General features: G+C 47.7%; 2 protein-coding genes across 8 annotated transcripts in view; one reads left to right on the plus strand and one right to left on the minus strand.

Annotated features, from left to right (window-relative positions):
* The window catches only part of CFAP77 (cilia and flagella associated protein 77), a 127509-nt gene extending 114248 nt beyond the window's left edge, over window positions 1-13261 (minus strand). For both annotated transcript variants that reach the window (XM_014782277.2, XM_087419567.1), the window contains exon 1: window positions 13067-13261. In XM_014782277.2, the coding sequence (XP_014637763.1) occupies window positions 13067-13261 (195 nt within the window). The remainder of the gene's footprint in view (window positions 1-13066) is intronic.
* Window positions 13262-15960: 2699 nt separating this feature from the next.
* The window catches only part of TTF1 (transcription termination factor 1), a 34029-nt gene continuing 29615 nt past the window's right edge, over window positions 15961-20374 (plus strand). For 4 of the 6 annotated variants that reach the window (XR_015548910.1, XM_087418875.1, XM_087418876.1 and 1 more), the window contains exon 1: window positions 16028-16224. Coding sequence is in view for 2 of the 6 variants with exons in the window: in XM_087418875.1 (XP_087275001.1) it covers window positions 16042-16224 (183 nt within the window). In the remaining 4 variants the exon portion in view is untranslated. Of the gene's footprint in view, window positions 16003-16027; window positions 16225-20374 lie in introns of those variants that run through there. The other 2 variants (XM_004423602.3, XM_087418877.1) reach the window with 2 other exon arrangements.

Genomic DNA, 20374 nt, shown 5'->3' on the forward strand with positions numbered 1-20374 from the left:
CTTTTCATTGCTGGCGCTAATCTGATGACCATTTGCTCTCACTGATTAGGGAGGCGGGGAGGGGACCAGCGATGGGTGGGAGGGAAAGAGGGGACACCTTCCTTTGAAAGGGAGAGGCCATTCTGATCAGCTTGGATGGTGGTTTTGCCCCCAGCCATCCTGGCTCCCCCGCCAGCAAACACACAGAGTTAGAATAACCTAAACTCCAGGCTTCCGTAGGAAACCTAGTGTCCACGCTCCTTTTCTCTTTCTGTCTTGTCTCTTCTGAAAACTATGTGGTCACACCAAAAGTGCAGAATCATTAAGCCGTCCCAGCCTGAGGCCAGCATCCCGCCCACGCTGCTTTCTTCAAATCAGGCTCCCTCTAGACTTTCCCTCCAGACGTACCCACGCTCCTGGCATCCAATTTCTCGCCTCTCTGGCCATTTTTCGCATCTGAAATGACCTTCTTCTTCCTCCTCTCAGCCTAGCTCAGTCCTGCTTGGCCTTTCAGCAACTCCACTAGGCTTTTTGGGACCACTCCAAGCCACAGGCCTCTTCCTAACTGTTTCAACGCTCAAGTACTTCTGGGCTACACCCCTGGCCCTACTGGTTTCAGCCTTGTGCGGTCAACTTCTAGGTGTGTGTGCACATGCACAGTGTGGCTTGTGTGCCCAACTAGCCTGTAAGCTCCTTGAGAACAGAAAGTACACCTCCGGATGAGGCTGACCCTGTAGAGAGATGGAGATGGAGATGATGGAGATGGAGATTCTTCTCTCCATCAGGACAAAGGAGTCTCTGGAGTGATGGGCAGTGTGGCAAAAGATGTAAGGACCACGACAAGCTGTGGACTCACACAGGCGACAGTGCAAGCCCCGCTCTGTCATTTACCCTCAGTGTGACCTTGGGCACGTTTCTGAGTCTTTCTGAACTCAAAACACCGACCTTGCAGAGTTGAGATCACGTAGGTGAAAGTCTGGCACTGGTAGGTACTCAGTAAATATGGTGGCCATTGATGTCACCAAGTTCTTTTGATTTGCACAATGGTTATGACCTTGGGCTGTGGAGTCAGAGACCTGGCTTGAAGCCTGGCCCTCTGCGCATTAGCTGGACGACTGCGGGCAACTTGTAGAACCTCTTTAAGACTCAGCTTCCTCATCTGTAAACTGAGAATGATAGTAATCCCGGCTTTTAGGATTCTTGCAAAGATTTAAGGGAGATGATGCCTAAGGAGGGCCAGCACAGTGCCTGGCACACAGTGGGCTCCACGAAGGGCAGCTGCTGTCAGCCGGCACAGTGGGGGTGTCAGCTGGCCAAATGGGTCTACAGCCAGGAGCGTCCTGGAAACCCAGACTCCAGGCCTCAGCCTCCTCCTCGTGCTCCTGCTCCGGGAGAAGTCAGGCCCGCGAGCATCCCGCAAGGCGATTCTGGGGGGATCTGCTTCAAGAAGCAAGCCGCTGCCTAAGAAAAGACGGAGCTTTCAGAAACGCCAGACAGCCGCTTTCCTTTTAGAAGGGGAGTTTTTGAAAGACTTGCTTAAACCTCTGGATTTATGCCCACTGGGCACCTACAGAGAGAGCAAAATCTTCAGTGACAGTTTATAAAGGTTTTGGAGGCAGTCGCGAAGCCCAGCACTCGGCCCTGGGGGACCCCTCAGAATCGCTCCAGCAGGTTCCCTCAAATGACTTGGTGAAAATTGGAAGCATGACAGACTGGGGGTTTGTTTAACTTGCAAAAAGTAAACAAATCGCAGTCGCTAACCCTAAATCATTGCAGCGTGTGTCCCGCCAATTGGTGCTCCAAACACACAGCCCGGTAGGGGACTGGGACTCAGTTACCGTGTCCATTCCAGTAGAGGAGGGCTCTCGGCAATTTCCCCCAGGGGAACCGCAGCATCCTGCAGAGAGCTGTGCCTCCCTCTGTCGGCCTGTTGTTACCACCAGCGCAGGGAGGGAGGCGCTGGCCTAGATGTTGTGGAGTCCTGCACTTGTCTCTCAGCCCTCTGTTCTCTGCCTGGTTTATTCCACCTGCTTTGGCCTCTGTGGGTCTCGCAGAGCTGTCTTGACATGAGTACAGCCATGTTTGGCCGCTCCATTGACCTACAGCCACCAGCATACAAAGAAATATAAAGCTGCTTTCTGTGTGGTGGGAACTGGCCTTTTTCCGGGAACTGGCCTTTCTCCCACGGAGAGAGTTGCAAGTTGTAACATTTCAAGGTCTTGGAGCATCGTAGCAAGGGATGGACTGGCCATCTGTGCCGGGCTAAGAGGATAACCAAAGAGAACAATGCACGTACACAACTACTGGGCTGGGACGTTAGCCAGGGGGCTCAGCGCACGTAGGCCACAGATAACCATTTGTGCATGGAAACACTAAATGCTTGCTCTGCAAACTCTGTAATTGCTTACTCTGAAAATTACTGATGATATAAAAACTGCTAGAAACTGAGACCTGATGAGAGTTCCACCTGTGGAAGGGACACCTTGCCCAGGACGTGTGATCCTTGCCCAGCTGCGTCGATTGACAGGACTCTCCCGGCAGTGGGGCGTGGATATTGTGGGTAATTGATTTGATGTGAAGTAATTGATTTGATATGAAGTAATTGATCTGATGTGTTCTCTTTTCGGTCAACCCGGTGTTTCTCTTTCCGGTTGATTTGTGTCATTTCTCTTCAGCCGATGTGGATGTTTTCCCTTTCCAGTCAAGCTGATGTTTTTTCCCTCTTAATATTTGACCTATTCGGATCTGTTTGCAGACTATCACCTTTACTATCCTCTATATAATAAAATATACCTTCAGTTCATTTGTTTGGAGTGGAGAGTCTTTTACGTCTCCGATCGAATCCCCGAACCTCTGATAACAGGGACCTGGCCGGATCGGGCCTCACTCCCTGTCCAGTCTCCTCTCAGCACTTGCCTTCCCTGACGCTTCACTGCAGCCTCCAAAGTTCCAGGTTCTTCCTTGCCTTGGAGGGCTCAAAACCTCTTATTTTCCCTGGAACACTTTCTACCCACCACCCACCCTAACACAGGCACACACTCTACCCCCAGCACCTCTTAACTGACCAGCTCTACTCGTCTCAGAAGGTGGGGCTAAAAAGTCTCATCCTCAGGTGGGACTTCCCTAGCCTGGTTGATGCCTCTTAGCACCTGGCCTCCTTCGCAGTGCTTATCCCTAGGTGAGGAATAGTTGCCTTACTGTCTGTCTTCACCAGGGCTTTGCAAGCTGCAGGAACGAAGGCTCTCTGGTCCAGTGGGGACCCCCAGGACCCAGCACACTGCCTGGCACCTAACAGCCCCTTGATAAATGTTTCGCAGGTGGTCGAATGAGCAAGTGAAGGGTAGGCTCGGGGTGGTTCTCAGGGACTGAGGGGAGGTGGGGGGAGCCATTTGGGTGTGCACAAACCAAGGCTTAGAGACATCTAGGGACTCGCCCAAGGTTTCAGAGTCAAGAAGCGTGTGCAGTAGACTGTGAGCTCATGGCTGTGGTCCTGGGGCTTGTTGTGCCTGGTCAAGGGGAAGTGGGTGATGCTTACCGGATGAATGAATGAATGAGTGAATAGTCTGGAGAGGAACTGAGGACTCTCAAGTCTGGCAATCCAGTGCATTTTTCTCCCATCCACCCCACTAAACATGCTACCCCTTTTCCTGGAAAGCTTTCTCTCCCCCAGTCCAAAGTTGATTTACGCTGAAGCTAACTTTAGCTTCAGGATCCTTCCTTGCATGTGGCCTCTTCTAAATTATTTACAATCGTGTATTCTGGACTTAATTTCCAAATTATTTATAATTGTGTATTCTGTTTCTTAAAGAGACATCCTAAAATTGCATAAGCTTCATGCCGTGCAAAACCTGGATCCACCTCTGCCCCCACTTCTCCAGCCCTCTACACACACTTGCTAATCTTTGTGTCAAGATTTGGCTCAAGCCGTCTAGTCTATGAGACCTTCCCTCGCCTCACCCCAGCCCGGCGCAGCTGCCCTCAGCACTGAGCATGGACCCCGTCCAGATGGCTATCACCGCATATGGACCACTTTGCTGTTTGTTTTTATGCCTGTTTCTGTCTACTAGATTATAAACTCTGTGAGGGCAAAGCCTATATCCAGGCTGGTTTACCCCATATCTTTGATGCCTAGCTCCATGCCTGGTGCACAGTAGGTTCTCAAAAGTGCCTGTTAATTCAGGCAGTGAGGGAGTGAATGCACCTCACAGTGCTCACAGAATCAGAGTTCTTACTGAAAACACCTCGCCCATTTCAGACGCTGTGCCACTGCTCAGGCCAGCGCCTCTCCAGGTGCCCCCCGCTCCTGTCCACCCACTGGAGTCCAAGTGTCCTCCAGCCCCGGCCCAGGTGCACAAGCTCTCTGAGCGGCCCTGAGCGCTCCAGCACTGCTCCCACCTTCACTCCTAAGGGAGGCACTTGCCTCTCCACCGCTCCTTCCGGCTTTAATAACTTTTCTCATTGGTGCAAAGTCTGATTCTCCCCTGACCTGACCATAAAGTCCTCGGAAACGAACTCGGAAACCTCTCATGTTTCCACCGGTACCTCGCACACTGTAGGTGCTCAATAAGTATTTGCTCATTGACTGAGGGGTTCATTAACGGTCTCCAACACACACCAGACATATATAAATAAATAAATAGCCAACTTCTCTGTTCTTACAGGTCACCTGGGACACAGAGGGAAAAGATGAATGCAATTCTACAGAATGGGAACATTAGGATGGCATTTTAATGTGGCAACGCGGCCAAATTCACTGTTGCCCGGTAAAATCGACCAACCAAGCTGCCGGCAAACGTCTAATTCTCTCAGCTGAAATGCTATGGCCCTGAGATCACCTCTCTCAATGTCTTTTGGGGGCCCCCGGCTCTGGGGGAGGCTGCGGCACCTGAGCATCGACTAACGGGGGCTTTTTCTCTGCTGCAGCTATGCAGCCTCGACGCGACGCAGTGGGTTACAAATGGCCTGCCACCCGGCCGTGCCGCAGCCTTTCAGCAATGCTATCCCTTGAAATCAAGGAGCTTCTGAGTCTCCACTTTCATTCTTCTGGACAAACACAAAAGATTTTGATCCACGCAAAGAAATTTATCTTGTACGCGTCCAGGTTCATTGGTCTCCCAAATGTGTATTGTTTGGTTCATATCAAAGATCAAAAATGCCTCTTTTTGGCTCATTATGTGTTTTCTTTTTTTTTTTTTTTGTGAGGAAGATCAGCCCTGAGCTGACATCCATGCTAATCCTCCTCTTTTTGCTGAGGAAGACCGGCTCTGAGCTAACATCTATTGCCAAACCTCCTCCTTTTTTCCCCCAAAGCCCCAGTAGATAGTTGTATGTCATAGCTGCACATCCTTCTAGTTGCTGTATGTGGGACACGGCCTCAGCATGGCTGGAGAAGCGGTGGGTCGGTGCGCGCCCAGTATCCAAACCCGGGCCGCCAGTAGCAGAGCGCGCGCACTTAACCGCTAAGCCACAGGGCCGGCCCCTATGTGTTTTCTAAATACTTTTGGTGGGCCATTCTCCCCACCGTGTGCTCCTCGCGTTGACCCTTCTGCTCATTGACCCACGTCAGTCAGTTTCTCGACTGAACCCTGAGGTGCCTTTAAATTATTGGGTGGAAAAATACAGCTGTTTTCTTTATAAAGTGTGTTTATTTGCTTCCCTGAAATGCTGTACTTAGTGCCACAATGAGAGCACCAAGGCTATGATGGGGCTCTAGCCCGCCGGGAGTTGAATATCTAGGGTATCAAATCAATGCTGTTTTAAATCTTAGAGAAAGATTTAATGCTTTCTGAGATTTAATGCATGCTGAGAAAAACCAAACAAACCCCTGGAAGGTGGTGCACCGGGGCAACAACGCCTGTGTAACGGTCAGTGATTGTTCAGCAAGCCCTCCCTGTGCCCCTTAGTTTACCTGAAGGATTACCGAGCCACACTATATGGACTGCAGAAAATGCTTCTTGTTTTTCTAAACTGCAATGTGAGTGAGGGTGGAGATAGACACGCCCCAGACAAAAGCCAGCAAACTTATGGGAGCTACATCACTAAGGGCAAGGAAATGGATTCAAAAGGGGGGATTTAAAACAGTCGTAAAATGTATGGGAGGGGGAAACAGAAGCCAACAATAGAGAAACAATTAAAACTAAACCGTCTCATTTCTACTATCTTTGTATTAGGTTTTCAAGAGACCCTGGACGATGGCTGAACTTATAATGAATTCTCCACGTGTCTGTTTTCTGGTTCAGGATTTCTCAGCCTCGTCGCTATTGACATTTGGGGCCAGATGAGTCCCTGCTGGGGCCTGGGGGGACTGTCCTGTGCACTGCAGGACGTTGAGCAGCATCCCTGGCTTCTACCCACTAGATGCCGGTAGCAACCCCCTCCCCGGTTGCGACAATAAAAAACATCTCCAGACACGGCCAGATGTTTCCTAAGGAGCAAAATTGCCCCCTCAACGGAGAACCACTGGTCTAATGCTAGAATGTCACGATCTCTTCCATATGATAGTGCTTCATTTAAATTAGTCTTCATTACATCCTTGAGAAGCAGGCAAAGTAGGCATTAGCACCCATACTTTACAAATGAGGAAACTGAGGCTCAGAAATTAAGCCACTTGCCCAAGAACCTCAAGAGACTTAGAAGCTGGATTGTTTTCACCCTTGGCCAGAGCACGCCCATCTGCTCTGGAGCACACAGTTGCTGGAAACAGGAGATGAGGTGGGTGACAGTATTTTTAACAAGAGTGCAAAGGGGAAAAAAGTAAGCACTTGGGTGGACTTGTCTCGTGATAAGTTTATTTTATAAGTTCAAATTTATAACATTTACTTAAAGCCGATTGATGAGAATAAGAAGGTTGTTTTGAGGAAGGTAAAAGTTTGGAATCAGGCTAATGGAAAATAACAAAAGTGCCCACTTATTAAGTGCCCTCCTGGACCTGGCACACCTGTGTCGTCTCATTGAATTCTCACAACTCTCTCACGGCCAGGTGCCAACTGCTATCACCCCATTTTACAGAGAGGAATCTCAGGCTCGAAAGTAAGTAACCTTCGAGTAAGAAAGTGGCTGAGACAGAACTCACTCTTGGATCCACCTGGCTCCAGAGCCTGCCATCTACACTGCTAAGCTGGCCTATCTCTCCGGTGAGGTGGCTGCACTTCCCCTCTGCCCGGGGAAACCAACTTAGTGCTGGTTTTTTTGTGGCTGTATGAAAACAATAGCTGCAGCCCAGAATCATTTTAACAGTCCTGATTCACAGTGATTCAGGAGCTTGAAAGGAGAGTCAAGCAAGGAGCGATTTCATTTAAAGTTGAATTGTTACCAATGACCAACAAACAGTAGGTTTTTTTTTTTTTTACAAATACAAAAGTCGGATGAGAAGCCCACAACATTTACAATATACACTGAAACCAACCAAAACGTGGTACGATTGTGACTGTTTGTGCCTTCGCTTGTTTTTGCCGAACGAGCCAGAGGGTCCTGAAGCAGGAGCCACAGCCCAGCAGATGGGGCTGAGATGTAACGGAGCCGGGTCCCCAGAGGTGTGGCAGAGCGCTCCCCACACTCTCCTACACGAACAGATTCACCCAGCCTGAAAGTCCAGAAAGACCTGTGCTTGGTGACAGTCCTCCCCGTCTGTGACACATTCACAGTGGTCCCCACACAAGCACAGAACTAACATCCCAAAACCAGTTAACTTGAAGCATAGCTAACGTGTTGGTGATCTCCAGTGTTAGCATTTCACATAGAATACATTTAATTGAGTTTCTTTCTTGTTATACTTTTAAACAGTTAAAGATGCGTTTTCTTCAAAAGCAGTTCGGATCAGACATTTTATGAGAACTCCAGGGCTTCTGCAGACCTTTGAACAGCTTGAAAACCACTGCAGTGGAAAATAGGGTTTGGAAATTCTGTCCACGGAGCCAGTTGTAAATCAAGAAAACTTTGTCTTTCAAATAAAGGAAAAGCGGCCTGAATTATACAATGAACAACAAGGTGCTGGAAGCGACTGCTGACTTGTTCACCCCAGACTCAGAATCCTCCCTGGGGGAACAGCCTTCCCATCATGCTGCAGTGTTCTGAGAGCCACGTAATCAGAAAGTGGCTGAGTTCAACCCGGGGAACCCAAATTCCTGAGTCTTATGTTTATTAGCGTTTCAAAGCCAAAGCACCCTTTTCCAGAGGGACAAAGAGGAAGGCGGGCTCCTCCATCAGAGCGGCTGCCCCTGGGGCGGTGGCGAAAAGCCTGTGAGAGAGCAACTCGGCCTTCGGAAATGGCCACGGGGCTGGGCACTGCTTCAGCCCCGCTCGCTCACCGAAGGATGTGACTGGGCGCCAGGAAGCGGGAGGCTTTGATTTAAAAAGAAGAAAAAAGAAAAAAGGACTGGGAGAGAGAGTTGCAAGGATAGATAAACCCAGGGCTTTCCCTAGAAAAATGAAACCTACCCACTGGCCAGCGGAGACTGGGCCATTAGGGTGGGCAGCTCGTTTTTAATCCCCCTCCCTAACATTTTATTTTCTCCTATTATGTTGTAATTGAATGTAAAAGGATTTGAGCAATCAAAGGTATATTCTCTTCGACAGATAAAGCCGAATGTAACATTTTCACATTTTACTCAAATGTAATAAAAATACCGACCCACGCTGGGATACTTGTACAACCGAGTGTTTGTCTGCCCGCCTTCTCTGCGTTTGTCTCTATCTACCCGTTTATGTTCGCCAGCATCAATATTTATTAGAGATGTTAAGCTATTAGTGGGCATGGTGTGGTTGCCTAATTTTGTAGAGCATCCAGTTTGAACACACTGGCTCTAAATAAATGCTTCCTCGTGATGATAATGATAATGATCCCAGCAGCTGAGTCTCATAAACTAGGACCAGACTTGAGATGAAAACCTACAAACACTTCGGATCTAAGGGGAGTGGAATCATTCGGCCCCAGAGCACTGAGTTTTTTCCAGTCCACCTCTGATCGGAATCTGTTCTTCACCCTTCAGGGTCCGGTTCCCGGTCTGTTCCTTCATAAAGCCTCCCGAGTCCTGCTCAGGGCATCCTCCCTGCAAATCTGAACGCTTCTGGGTAGTGCAGTTCACTTAAAACTTATAGGGTGGGACCCATGACATTGCTTGTCTTATCATTTGTGTGTGTGTGTATGTGTGTGTGTGCGCGCAACAAGAGCTAACATTTCCTGAGAGCTTTCTTTAAGGCAAGTGCTGTGCTGAGCAATGTATATATGCAATATACATGCTCATGAAATATATATATATTGCATACATATACACATAAATGTTTGTGTATGTGTGTGTATATATACATGACATATATACCCGTCTCCCCAGCTAAATAGTTAACTACTTACGGGTAAGGGCTGAGTTCTGAATTTGTTTCTGTGCCCCCAAGAGAGCTCAGGATGGTGCTGGGCACTGAGTAAACACTCAATAAATATTCCTTGGCTGTCAACAAACCCCGAGAAATTAGTAGAGCTCAATTTGGAAGGAATGTTGAGTGAAATGATATTGGAATCAGATTCATTGGTGAATATTTTTTGACTGCCTGCTGTACAGATGTAACCAATCTGGGTTGTCATTAATTAATTAATTAATACATGGCCAAAACAGCAGGGGGCTGGAAGTTAGGAGACGTGAATCTCATCCCACTTCTGCAACCAGATCAGAGGGGCAGCCTGGACGAGTCTCTTCCCCTCTCTGGCCCTTAATATCCTCAGGAAAGGAATTGGACTAGATGTCTGTAAGCCTCCTTCCAGCCCCAAATGATGTGATTTTATGACTCTATTTTACAAATGCATGCATTTCTTATTTGTGACATAAACCCCTACAGAAAAACAAAGTCAGTAATAAATTATGAAAAAAATCGGGTGCCATGATCATTTGCACTATCTAAGGATGCTCGATTCAATAAATTCCACCTCTGTACCCAGCCTGCCTCTCCAGGGCAACAGAAGATTCAAGGCTGTCAGTGGAGCAAACCAAGCAGTCTCTCCCTATAATTGTATTGACAGGATATCAGCTGAGTTCCGATGGCAGGAAGGTGCACCCTGACAGGTTCTGTGAAGGAACCTTGAAGGCTATTGTAGCAGGATCCTATGTTGAGTCAGAATTCTGCGGAAATGAGAATCAAGCAGGGAGAATCTTGGTTCTTTCTCTATTTCATTTTATTCTTCCCAGAGAGTCACATTTAAAGGAAAACTAGCTAACTGCACATCACTTTATACAACAGAGTAGAAGCCCTTTCCAATGGAAAATACTTACATCTTTCTGTGGCCACATAAAACACTGAGTTGATTCAGTTGGTCCCACTAATAACCAGTTGGCTTGGTTTTAAACGAGGCAAATAGTTACGGAGCATTTGTAGATAAAATACCTGCTTGGATCTCTGAGTTTTTCACTTTTCACTTGGTTACTGTGGCATCTTGCAGACATGTTCTTCAATAACTGAAGTGTATACGTCCTGGTAAATTCCATAGGTGCGAAATAGCAGTGTTGGGTTTGTTCAGGCAGTGTGTCTGCATTTTAAATGAAAAAAATCCTCATCCTATTCACTGGAAAAAACAATCTGAGCAACAACCCTCTAATATGGTGGAATAAATGACTATTTCTAAGGTGGTATATTCTTCCAATATAGATGCAACCTTCAGGTTCAGACTTAGACAAAACCAAAATATACTCCCATTCTAATCGTTCTAAACACACCCACAGTGGAGGGCACTCCCACCTCTGCTACACATAATGAGAAGGCGTACACTAACACAGGGGTCTGAAGACCCCTTGTGAAACTGACACGCCACAACGAAGAAATCCACAAGCCAAGCCTCAACAGAAATTTCAGCAACATATGAAAAATACATTTTTTAAAGGATCCACAATCTTGAAGACTTTCAATCCTCTTTTCTTTAAAGCCAAAAACCCCAAAATTTTTTCATATTTTAAATTTTCTTTGAAATATAGGAAGCTGTTTGGTGTGGTAAAAATAATGCTGGGCTGGGAGCCAGTGAACATCGCCTGTAACCCAGGATCTGCCAAAACCTCGTGTGAAGAGCCCAGCACAGACGGCCTCAGTGTACCCATTTGTAAGGAAGCTCAGAAAAGGTAACAGTCAAGGTTCCTTTTCCATCTCAATGTGTTCACAGCTTTTACTTAGGTCAGGTTTTGGTAGAAAATCTTGTAGTGCTGGTAAATATTGAAATGTGGATATAATCTTGACTACTACAGAAAGTATTTATGACCCATCAAGAACCTGAGGGTGGAAAGTAAGAAGAAAAGGCCCTCTGCACCCTGCCTGCCCCTGACAGAAGAGCCGGGCACAATCCCCAGAGAGCCCCTGGACCTAGCCCCTGCTGCTCAGGCTCAGTCACCACCGGCCAGGGAAGTCCTGCTCTGTGTCTCACGCCCTGAAGATAGAACCCCTAGTCGTGGGTCAGTCATCTCCTGCACATTTTCCAGCCTGAAGTTTGGGTTCAGAAATCACGGATTGAATTCATTCTGAAAGCTGTTCAGCTAGTGCCATCCAGAGGCCAAATATTGTCCTTCTTGATATTCGAGACAAGCAAAATGACAAAAGTGAGGGAAATTTTTTACTTATACTATATGTACTCTATGCATATATTATACATATACACATGTATGTACATATGTGTACATATGCATGTAAAATGTATGCGTATGTATATGTGTTTCTGTATCTATGCATGTGCCTATATGTATGTATGTATATACGTGTATATATGCATGTATATAGCTTGGGGTGGGCATCACACACTCCTAATTCACCGTGGAGAATGACTTCATTTTCTCTTTAAGCAGGAAGGAGCTGGCCCACCAGTAACCACCTAAGTGAAAGCAACGACCTAAAATGAAAGCAGCTGATCAGAGGGGAGGATTTGATTCTGCCCTTGATCCCAGAACCGTGAACCCCCTCTGTCCCATCTGTCCACTTAGAATGGCTCTTCTCACCTGGAAATAAGTGAAAGACCTTGTTCCACTTGGCGCGGGTGGTGCCTAAGAAAGGGGCATATTCAATAGAAGGGTGTGGAGTGTGATAAGCCAGCTTCTCCCGGGTGCTGGCCCAGCACAGTTTGGGGAAGGCAAGAGGAGAGAGTCAATGTTTTCACAGATACGAATTCACTCAGCTAATTCTAGCACAATGTTAAGAAGGCCTAGGTTCCCTGTACCAAAAACAGAAACAAACAACAAAAACTCTGGGCTCTAATCAGCGCCTGGTGTTCAGTTAAATAATTGTCGCTGAGTCCATGGTTACCACCGGCGCCTTCCACTTCTGGCATCTGGAACTGCGCGCATTTTTAAAAGGACACTGCCCTCCAGTGGCGCAGGATAAATTTGCTCCGTGACCGGCTCCCCAAGCGCCAAACCTCAACCTGACTTTTCCTGGGGCCCCGGGAAGACTGGGCCATGCTACGCTAGTGCTGGGTGATCACCTGTCCGGAAACGAGACTAAAGTGAGGGAGCGTGCAATAAAAGGGGAGGCGATCTGGTTAGAAAACGCAGCTCCCTCACTCGTGCCTGCCGGACCTCCTAGGGCGGAGATTCGCGCTTTTTTTCTCTTCTGGATCAGTTTGAGCGGGCTGAAATTAACGTGTGAACTGACGCTTCCAGGAGAGACACACAAGGCTTGCTGCATAGTAGCAGCCCAGGCGTGCAGGGCAAAGGGAGGAGGCGGCCTGCACCCTGAGGTGAGGCAGGTGGTGAGTAAGGACAGTCTGGGTGCGTGCGACCTGTCACCCTGTGAGTTCAGCAGCAGGCTCCAGGGTAAATAGCAGCCGCCGACATCGTGCGCTTACCGCATGTCAGGCGCTGGGCCAGGAGTCCCGCAGGGGTTACCCTATTCAATCTTCCCAATCATTCCCTTTAATGAGAGGCATTATCGTCCCACTTTGAGGATGAGGAAACTGAGGCTCAGAGAGGCGATGCGACCTGCCCGTGACCACACGGGAATCCAGGTCTGTCTGGACTCGAGTTGGAGCCCCCAACGCTGCGCTCGGACCAGGGCAGGTGGAAACCCCCGCGTGGGTGCCTAGTGAGGGGGCGAGCGTGAAAGGGTGGTGGGCGTGTGAGCGGCTCACCTTGACGATGAGCGGGTTCTGAAACATGGAATCGCGCACGACCCCCAGCCTCTCGTTCTCCATGCCCGGCCGGATGTCGGCCACGGTCAGCGGCCGTCGTGGGGGCGGGCAGATCTGGCTGACCGTGCGGCGCACCGGCTGCTTCTTCTTCTTCCATCGCGTGAGGTCCTGGAAGGAGCTCCTGGCCTCTGGCATCCTGGGGGTCGCGGGGTGTCAGCCCGCAGGCTGGATTGGGCGCACTTTCCGGCTTGGGGGCGGCGTGGAGCTCCTAGGCGCCCACCGTGTGTCCCGGGCCATACCACCCAGATCCCGGGGTGGGCACCGGACGCCGGGCCCCCTCCGGATTGGGGCGCGCCCACCTCGCATCGCCACCTCGTTGCAAGGAGCCTTGAAGCCTTAAGTAAGGCCATCTGGTTCCTCAGAGTGTCTTTTGGGCGCTGCGCTGCGGATTGGGAATGGAGAGAAAATCAAGACCACCCCTTAAGGACGCATGGAACGGTCTATCTCCATGGCGACGGGACGCCAACAGCGCTGGGCCTGTGCGGATCCTTTCTCTTTCAGGAAACTACTGGCGGCCACCAAAGTGGACCTGTTTGAGTTTTCTTAAATAGACACGACAAAACCCCAAGAATCACCATTTGTTGTGTTAAAAAGCTAAGGGGCTCTAGACAGCCATTTACACTTGACTTCCGAATCAAAATACCCTCCCTCCACCCACCCCAACTCCACTTACCGCCCCTTCCCATTTCTCTTCCCTGCGCCACCCGCACACCCCCGGGACAGAGCGCTAAATGTTTCCTGATGAAGTAGAAATCCGCATTCCAGGCCTGATGCTATTGCCAATCCACTGGGTGATCTTGAATTAGTCACCCTGTTGGAGCCTCAGTTTTTTGCTTCTGTGAAATGGTTAGGGAGTAAAGTCTAGAGTTAAAGGAGGTGGTATCCAACTTTGTGCAATAGAATGGAGGAAAGTTGGAAAATACAGATTCACTGAATCAGAATATCTGGAAATGTGATCTGGGAATCTGAATTTTTAAAAATTTCTTCCCTCCCCCTCGGATGTTTTTATTTTGAAAAATTTCAAAGCTACAGAAAAATTGAAGAAGAGTGCAATGAAAATCCATATAGACTTCACCTAGATTCACCAGTCCTTAGCATTTGCCTCATTTGTTTTCTGTGTGTGTGTGCGCTCGTGTGTGTGTGTGACGATGCACACACACACATTGCTGAATCATTTTGAAAATATCTGCAGGCAGTATCGTATTTGACCCTAAACACTTCAGCATGTATCTGCCAAGAACAAGGATATTCTCGTACATAACTACAATGTCATTACCATGTCCGTGGATTTCCATGTGATACTACAATAGTGCCTAATACGCAGTCCACGGCAAAGTTGGGAATCTGCAGTTTTTAAAAGCTTCCCAGGTGATTCGTGAAGTGCTTTTGAAACCACTAGCCTGGATGATCTCTAGTCTGCCTTCTAGTCTAGTTCCAGCCTTTTGTGGGTTCGTTCATCCATCACTATCATTTTCATTAAATGTACAAATATCTACAGCACTCTGGGTAAAGGGGTCCACCACTGCGCAAGCTGCACAGACAACAAACCTGAACTCCAAGGGCTTCCATACCAGCCATGGAGAACACCAACACCACATTTACAGAGCAGAGCAGACAGACTTCCACCTGCTCCTGCAACGCCTGGAGCAGCCCTTCGGTGGTGACGGGGGTGTGTGTGTGTGTGTACGCTGCACGCTTATGGTTTCTCCAGCCTGCTTCACTTGCAGACTTTCACAGAAATATAGGTCGTGCACCTTTTAATCAAAGCTGCTTGGCAGCTCACACAGAGGCAGTCAGGTGGTGCAGTGGGGACAGAACAGTGGAGCAGTGGAAAGACCACAGGTCTGAATCCTGGCTGGGCCACAGAAGTCCCCTTGGACAAGTCACGTTAACCCCTAGTTTTCTCATCCACAAGGGGAGGCTGATAGTACCTAATAAAGATGCCTAAAACAGAGGGTTGTGATAGGATTAAATGAGAAAACGAGTTGCCAATATGGTTATGTTCACTATGCAATAAAACTAAAAGGTTGAGAGGTATGTATACTGGCCTTGACTTGATGGCCTAGTTAAAGCTTTACTTTTAATCATAAGCCAAGTTTCTTCAGGACTCAGTTGAAATGGGAGGATTGGAATAGATCTCCAAGGCTCCTTGTAGCTCTAACCTTCATCTAAGCTTGATGTGCATCTGACTCTGCACTAGGCAGCTGCTGCCAACCTCTGACTTCATCTCCTACCACTCTCCCCTTCGTTCGCTGTGCTCCAGCTGCCGTGGCCTTCTTTCAGGTCCTCCAGCAACCAAGTTCAGGGCCTCTGGATTTGCTTCCAGCCTGGAACACTCTTCCGCCTAGATTTTTGCTCGCCCCTTTCATTTAGAACTCGGCTCAAATGTCACTCCTCAAAGAGCCTTCCCTTCCATCGAAAGTAGCACTCACTGCCCCCATTCACTTTCCATCGCATTACCCTGTTTCATTTTCCTTATGGGATAATCTGAAATTATCTTGGTTGATTTGTTGGCGTCTATCATCCTCAGGTTAGGGACCTCACCATCTTGTTCACTCCTGGACTACAGACGGAGCTCAGCAAAAAGGTGTTGAGTTAATGGAATGCACGCATGAATTACTAAGTCAATCCAAAAATTCTGTCCCGATTCTGTCCCACTTCCTTAGTTTTAGGGATCATGCCTTACCCCACCCCACTCCCAGCCACTCTAGGAACAAAATGGGCAGGCATCTACGCATGTGCCACCGCCAGGGAGGCAGGCGTGTTGCTATGGCAGCGTGACGCCGGAGGCCGGACCGGAAGCGACGCACGACTACTTCCGGTTCCACAACAGCAGCACTTCCGGACTGGAAGGAAGTTGGCGAGGCTTTCTAACGGTATGTGGAAAGCGCTTTTTAGTCGTTCCGGTTTTTTAAATGCGCATACGGTGTAGAAATCGAGCGGTGGGTAGTGTCCTCATCTCCTGGGAGACCCGCCCGTGGCCTGAGGTCTCCAGGGATGCGACTGGCGCCTGGATTCCCCGCGGCCGCTCAGGCCCTTCCACACGGGGACTGAGGCTGGGGTCTTCGGGCAAAAGAGGATCGAGAGCCGAACATCTGGTTAGTTCCTCCCCTCTCAGTCCCAGGACGCCCACCCCAGAGCAGAGCAGAGCAGGGTCTCTGTCGCACCCGAAAGGTGGTGAGAGAGTCCAGGACCAGGCTTGGGCACGTAGCCTGCAGGGCGGGAAGTGGTATGTTCCGAATAAGTGGGGATAAGTGCATATCCGTTCGATGTTCCCTGTGTATCGAGCACTGGGAACCCGTTAGGATCTGTCCAGGATCCTAACCCTTAGGAGGCCGATCATCCCACAGCTTCGCTGAGTGCAATAGGGCAGCATCTGGCTTGTTGAGAAACACTGCATAACGGGGAGACGGGACCCAGTTAAGCGATTAGGGAGAGCTTCTTGAGGAAGTGACTTTCAAACTTAGACCATTTAAAGGGCAGAAAGGTAATGCCGAGGAAGAGCATTCCTGGCAGAACGAACTGCTTTTGCAAAGTCCCTGAGAAGAAAGGAAAGATGGTGTATTCTAGGAACTGAAAGAAGGCAGGGAGTGGGAAACCCGGAGAGAAGTGAGACCGCAGAGGTCAGCAGGGACCAGACTACATCATGAAGCACAGCAGATCTGTAAGGATTTTGGACTTTATCTTAAGAATAACCGGGAAGAAAAAAAAAAAAAAAAGAACTGGCAAACCATAAAAAGTTTTTAGCAAGAAGTGACTACATATTTAAAAGGTTGTGCTGAGTTCCAGTGACCAGAGGGAGAAGCTTAAGAGGTGTTTACAAAAAAGAAAGAAACTGCTGGAATGTAAAAGAATATTTAAAGGAATCCTCTGCTCTGTTCATTGTTATTAAGAAGTCCTGAAAGATGGGCCTGGAAAGTGTTTATTGAATTGAGTGGCTTGAAGGCCATAGGCATTCTTACTGGAGTAGTCTCAGGGGGGTAGTGGAGGTGGAAGCTAAGAAGAAATGGGTTAAGAAGTGGACAGAAGATGAGGAAATGGAGAGAACAATTTTGTAAGACATTTTGCTGTGAAGGGGAGGAAAGAGAATAGCTGGGTGGGACTTTGGGGTTCAAGGCTGGTTGCATTTTGTTGTTGTTTTTGTGTTTTTTAAGATAGAAGTAAAGATTGTTAGAGCGTTGCTAGAAAGGAGCCAGTGCAGAAGGGAGAGGCTAAAGATACAGGAGAGAGATGTATCTGCTGGATCAGGATCTCTGAGAATGCAAGAGGAGGTTGTGATCCAGCACACACAGAGGAAATGGCCGTGGACAGGAGAAGGGACGCTTGCGTTGTTGCAGGAAGAGGGAAAGAGGACAGGGCGGACACGGGCAGCTGTGTTAAACTTGGAGGGTGACATATTTCTCATCTAGTGTGTGTGACGGTAGGAGGTCATAGGCAGGTTAATCTGCAAGTGAGAGGGAAGAATGGAATTCAGCAGTTCGTTGAGAGTTGAGGGGACGTGAGATAATTGTTGTAAGAAGAGGGGACGAGTGAGCTGTCCAGAGCAGTGCTGTCCAGAAAAATAGAATGCAAGCCACATACATAATTTAAAATTTGCTAGTAGCCACATTAAAAAACATAAGAAGGAAAAGGTGGAATTAGGAATGTATTTTACTTAATATCCAAACTGCTACTTCAACACAAAAGCAATATACAAAAATTATGTGTGAGATATTTCACCATCTTTGTTCTAAGTCTTTGAAATCCAATTTTACATTTAGAGCACAGTTTGGCCTGGCCACATTTCAAGTGCTCAGCAGCCTCATGTGGCTAGTGGCTACTGTATTGGACAGCGCAGATCTAGAGGGTCATAGTTTGATTGCTGAGCAATTTTCAGGTCCCAGCTGTAGTGAGAAGCCAAGTGTTTAGAGGAGTACGCATCTGCCCAACTGTGAGTTTTTTCTCCAGCCACTCTTGGCAGTTCGAAGGCAGCCAAAGAGAAGGCATTAATTCATTCCAAAAAAATATTTATTGAGCTCCTCCTATGAGCCAGGCACCATGCTAGATGCTGGAGCTACAGTAGTGATGAGATGGAGAGTCTGCTAGACCCTCTGCAAATAGGGAGTCAGCTTGAGACACTCACTCTGCCTATAGCTGAGACTTCAAAGAGGTCATAGATAGGTTTCCATGCATCTCTGGGTGACTTCAGGGAGGAAGGCCTCAACCAAAGCTTTAGATGCCTCCACTGAAGATGAGATCCTGGGGCCAAGGACTTGGCTTATCACTATAAATACACATTTTCTTTCATATTCCTCTTCCCTCTAGCCAAACAATTCGTATAGCTGCCCTTTACTACCCAGGATAAGTTAGGTGCCTTCTGTAGAAAATGTGCCTAGCATTCAGACTTGAGAAACCACTGATAGAGAGAGTTGTCCAGGGTCTATTGTTAAGTGAAAATAGCAAAATGCAGATCAGACTATATGGATGTTACCTTCTGTGTGAGAACGGAGGGGAAATAAGAATAGATTATTTTGATCTTTGAACCACGTAAATGTATTACCTAGTCAAAGAGAAATAAAATCTGAAAAATTGAAACCCAGAAGCAATACAAAGCAAGGAAAGTTATAAGACATGTTTGTAAAATTATATTTTTAACCATCTCTCTTGTGAAGTATAACTCTGAGACTGTACTTACACTCCAAAACGCCTGTGCTCTGATGAGTATTGACATTGGAGCCTTATTAAACTTCATTTCAACTTATTGCAGAATTTCAACTCCTTGTTGGACACTAACAAGGCCCATTCAGCCTCTTTCTCAAAGAGTCGATCTTCTGGTTTGAGGGCAGTGGGTGCTTGATGTCCCCACTGTGAAGATGCTCATGGGGCCTGCTCTGTACTGGAGTTCTGGGACGGGGCTTCTCGATGGTGGAAATACAGAGGGCAACAAGACAGATAAATTGTCTTTTAAACTACAGTTGGGCTAAATGCTACAAAAGAGAAGTACAATTTGCTGTGAAAGTATATCATTTGGGAATAGGCCAAGCCCAAGGAGTCAGGGAAAGCTTTCTTTCTTTCTGTCTGTTTTTAATTTTTTTTTATAAATACTTATACATTTATATGCTTCAGTTGCTTGTTTTTAAACACAAATGAAAGCAATCTATACCCTTGTTCTGCTCCTTTTTTTTTTGGTGAGGAAGATTGGCCCTGAGCTAACATCTGTGCCACTCTTCCTCTACTTTGTATGTGGGATGCTGCCACAGCACGGCTTTCACGAGTGGTGTGTAGGTCTGCACCTGGAATCTGAACCCACGAACCCTGGGCCGCCGAAACGGAGTGTGTGAACTTAACCTCTCCGTGACCAGCCTGACCCCTGCTCCTTGCTTTTTGATTGAACTCTTTCAAGCATTAAAATAAGTGTAGATAAAAATATAACAAACACTCTTGTATTCATTACCCCCATTAAGAAATAAAAGATTACAAATATAATCTATACTTGTTCCTAATCCCTGAATTTGCCATTTATAATTCCCATGCCTGTATTCATAGTTTTACTATGTATGTATCCATTCAGAAAAGATACATAAAATTGTTTTGTGTGTTTTAAACTTCATATACATGGTATCATAATGTATATATCCTCTTAACTGGGAAAAGCCTTCTTGAAGAAGTGATATTCAAGCCAAGCTCTGAAGGATGAAAGGAGGCAGGGACTGGGGGAGGCAGTGGAGAGTGCTCCAGAGAGAAGGAGTTGTACGCTATAAGACCTTGAGCCAAGAAAAGGATTGTGACATGTTTGGGGAACCAAAAAAAGGCCTGTGTGCCTGGAGCACAGAGTTGGAAAGGAGAGGTAACAGATGAAGCTGTGAGGGGCCGGCCCCGTGGCTTAGCGGTTAAGTGCACACACTCCGCTGCTGGCGGCCCGGGTTCCGATCCCGGGTGCGCACCGATGCACCGTTTGTCAGGCCACGCTGTGGCGGCGTCCCATATAAAGTGGAGGAAGATGGGCACAGATGTTAGCTCAGGGCCAGTCTTCCTCAGCAAAAAGAGGAGGATTGGCATGGATGTTAGCTCAGGGCTGATCTTCCTCACACACACACACAAAAAAAGATGAAGCTGTGAGGGGAACAAGGGCCTGATCGTACAGGGCCGTTCTCTGTTAACTACTTTTTTCTACATCATAAAGGCAATGGGCAGACAGAATGAATTACAGTGAGCCTACAGTGTGCATTTAGAATAACATAAAATTTATAATCATGACTCCAGGCTTGT

The sequence above is a fragment of the Ceratotherium simum genome, chromosome 29 (genome assembly GCF_057802395.1).
Source record: "Ceratotherium simum simum isolate JZ-2026a chromosome 29, ASM5780239v1, whole genome shotgun sequence".
NCBI lineage: Eukaryota > Metazoa > Chordata > Mammalia > Perissodactyla > Rhinocerotidae > Ceratotherium > Ceratotherium simum.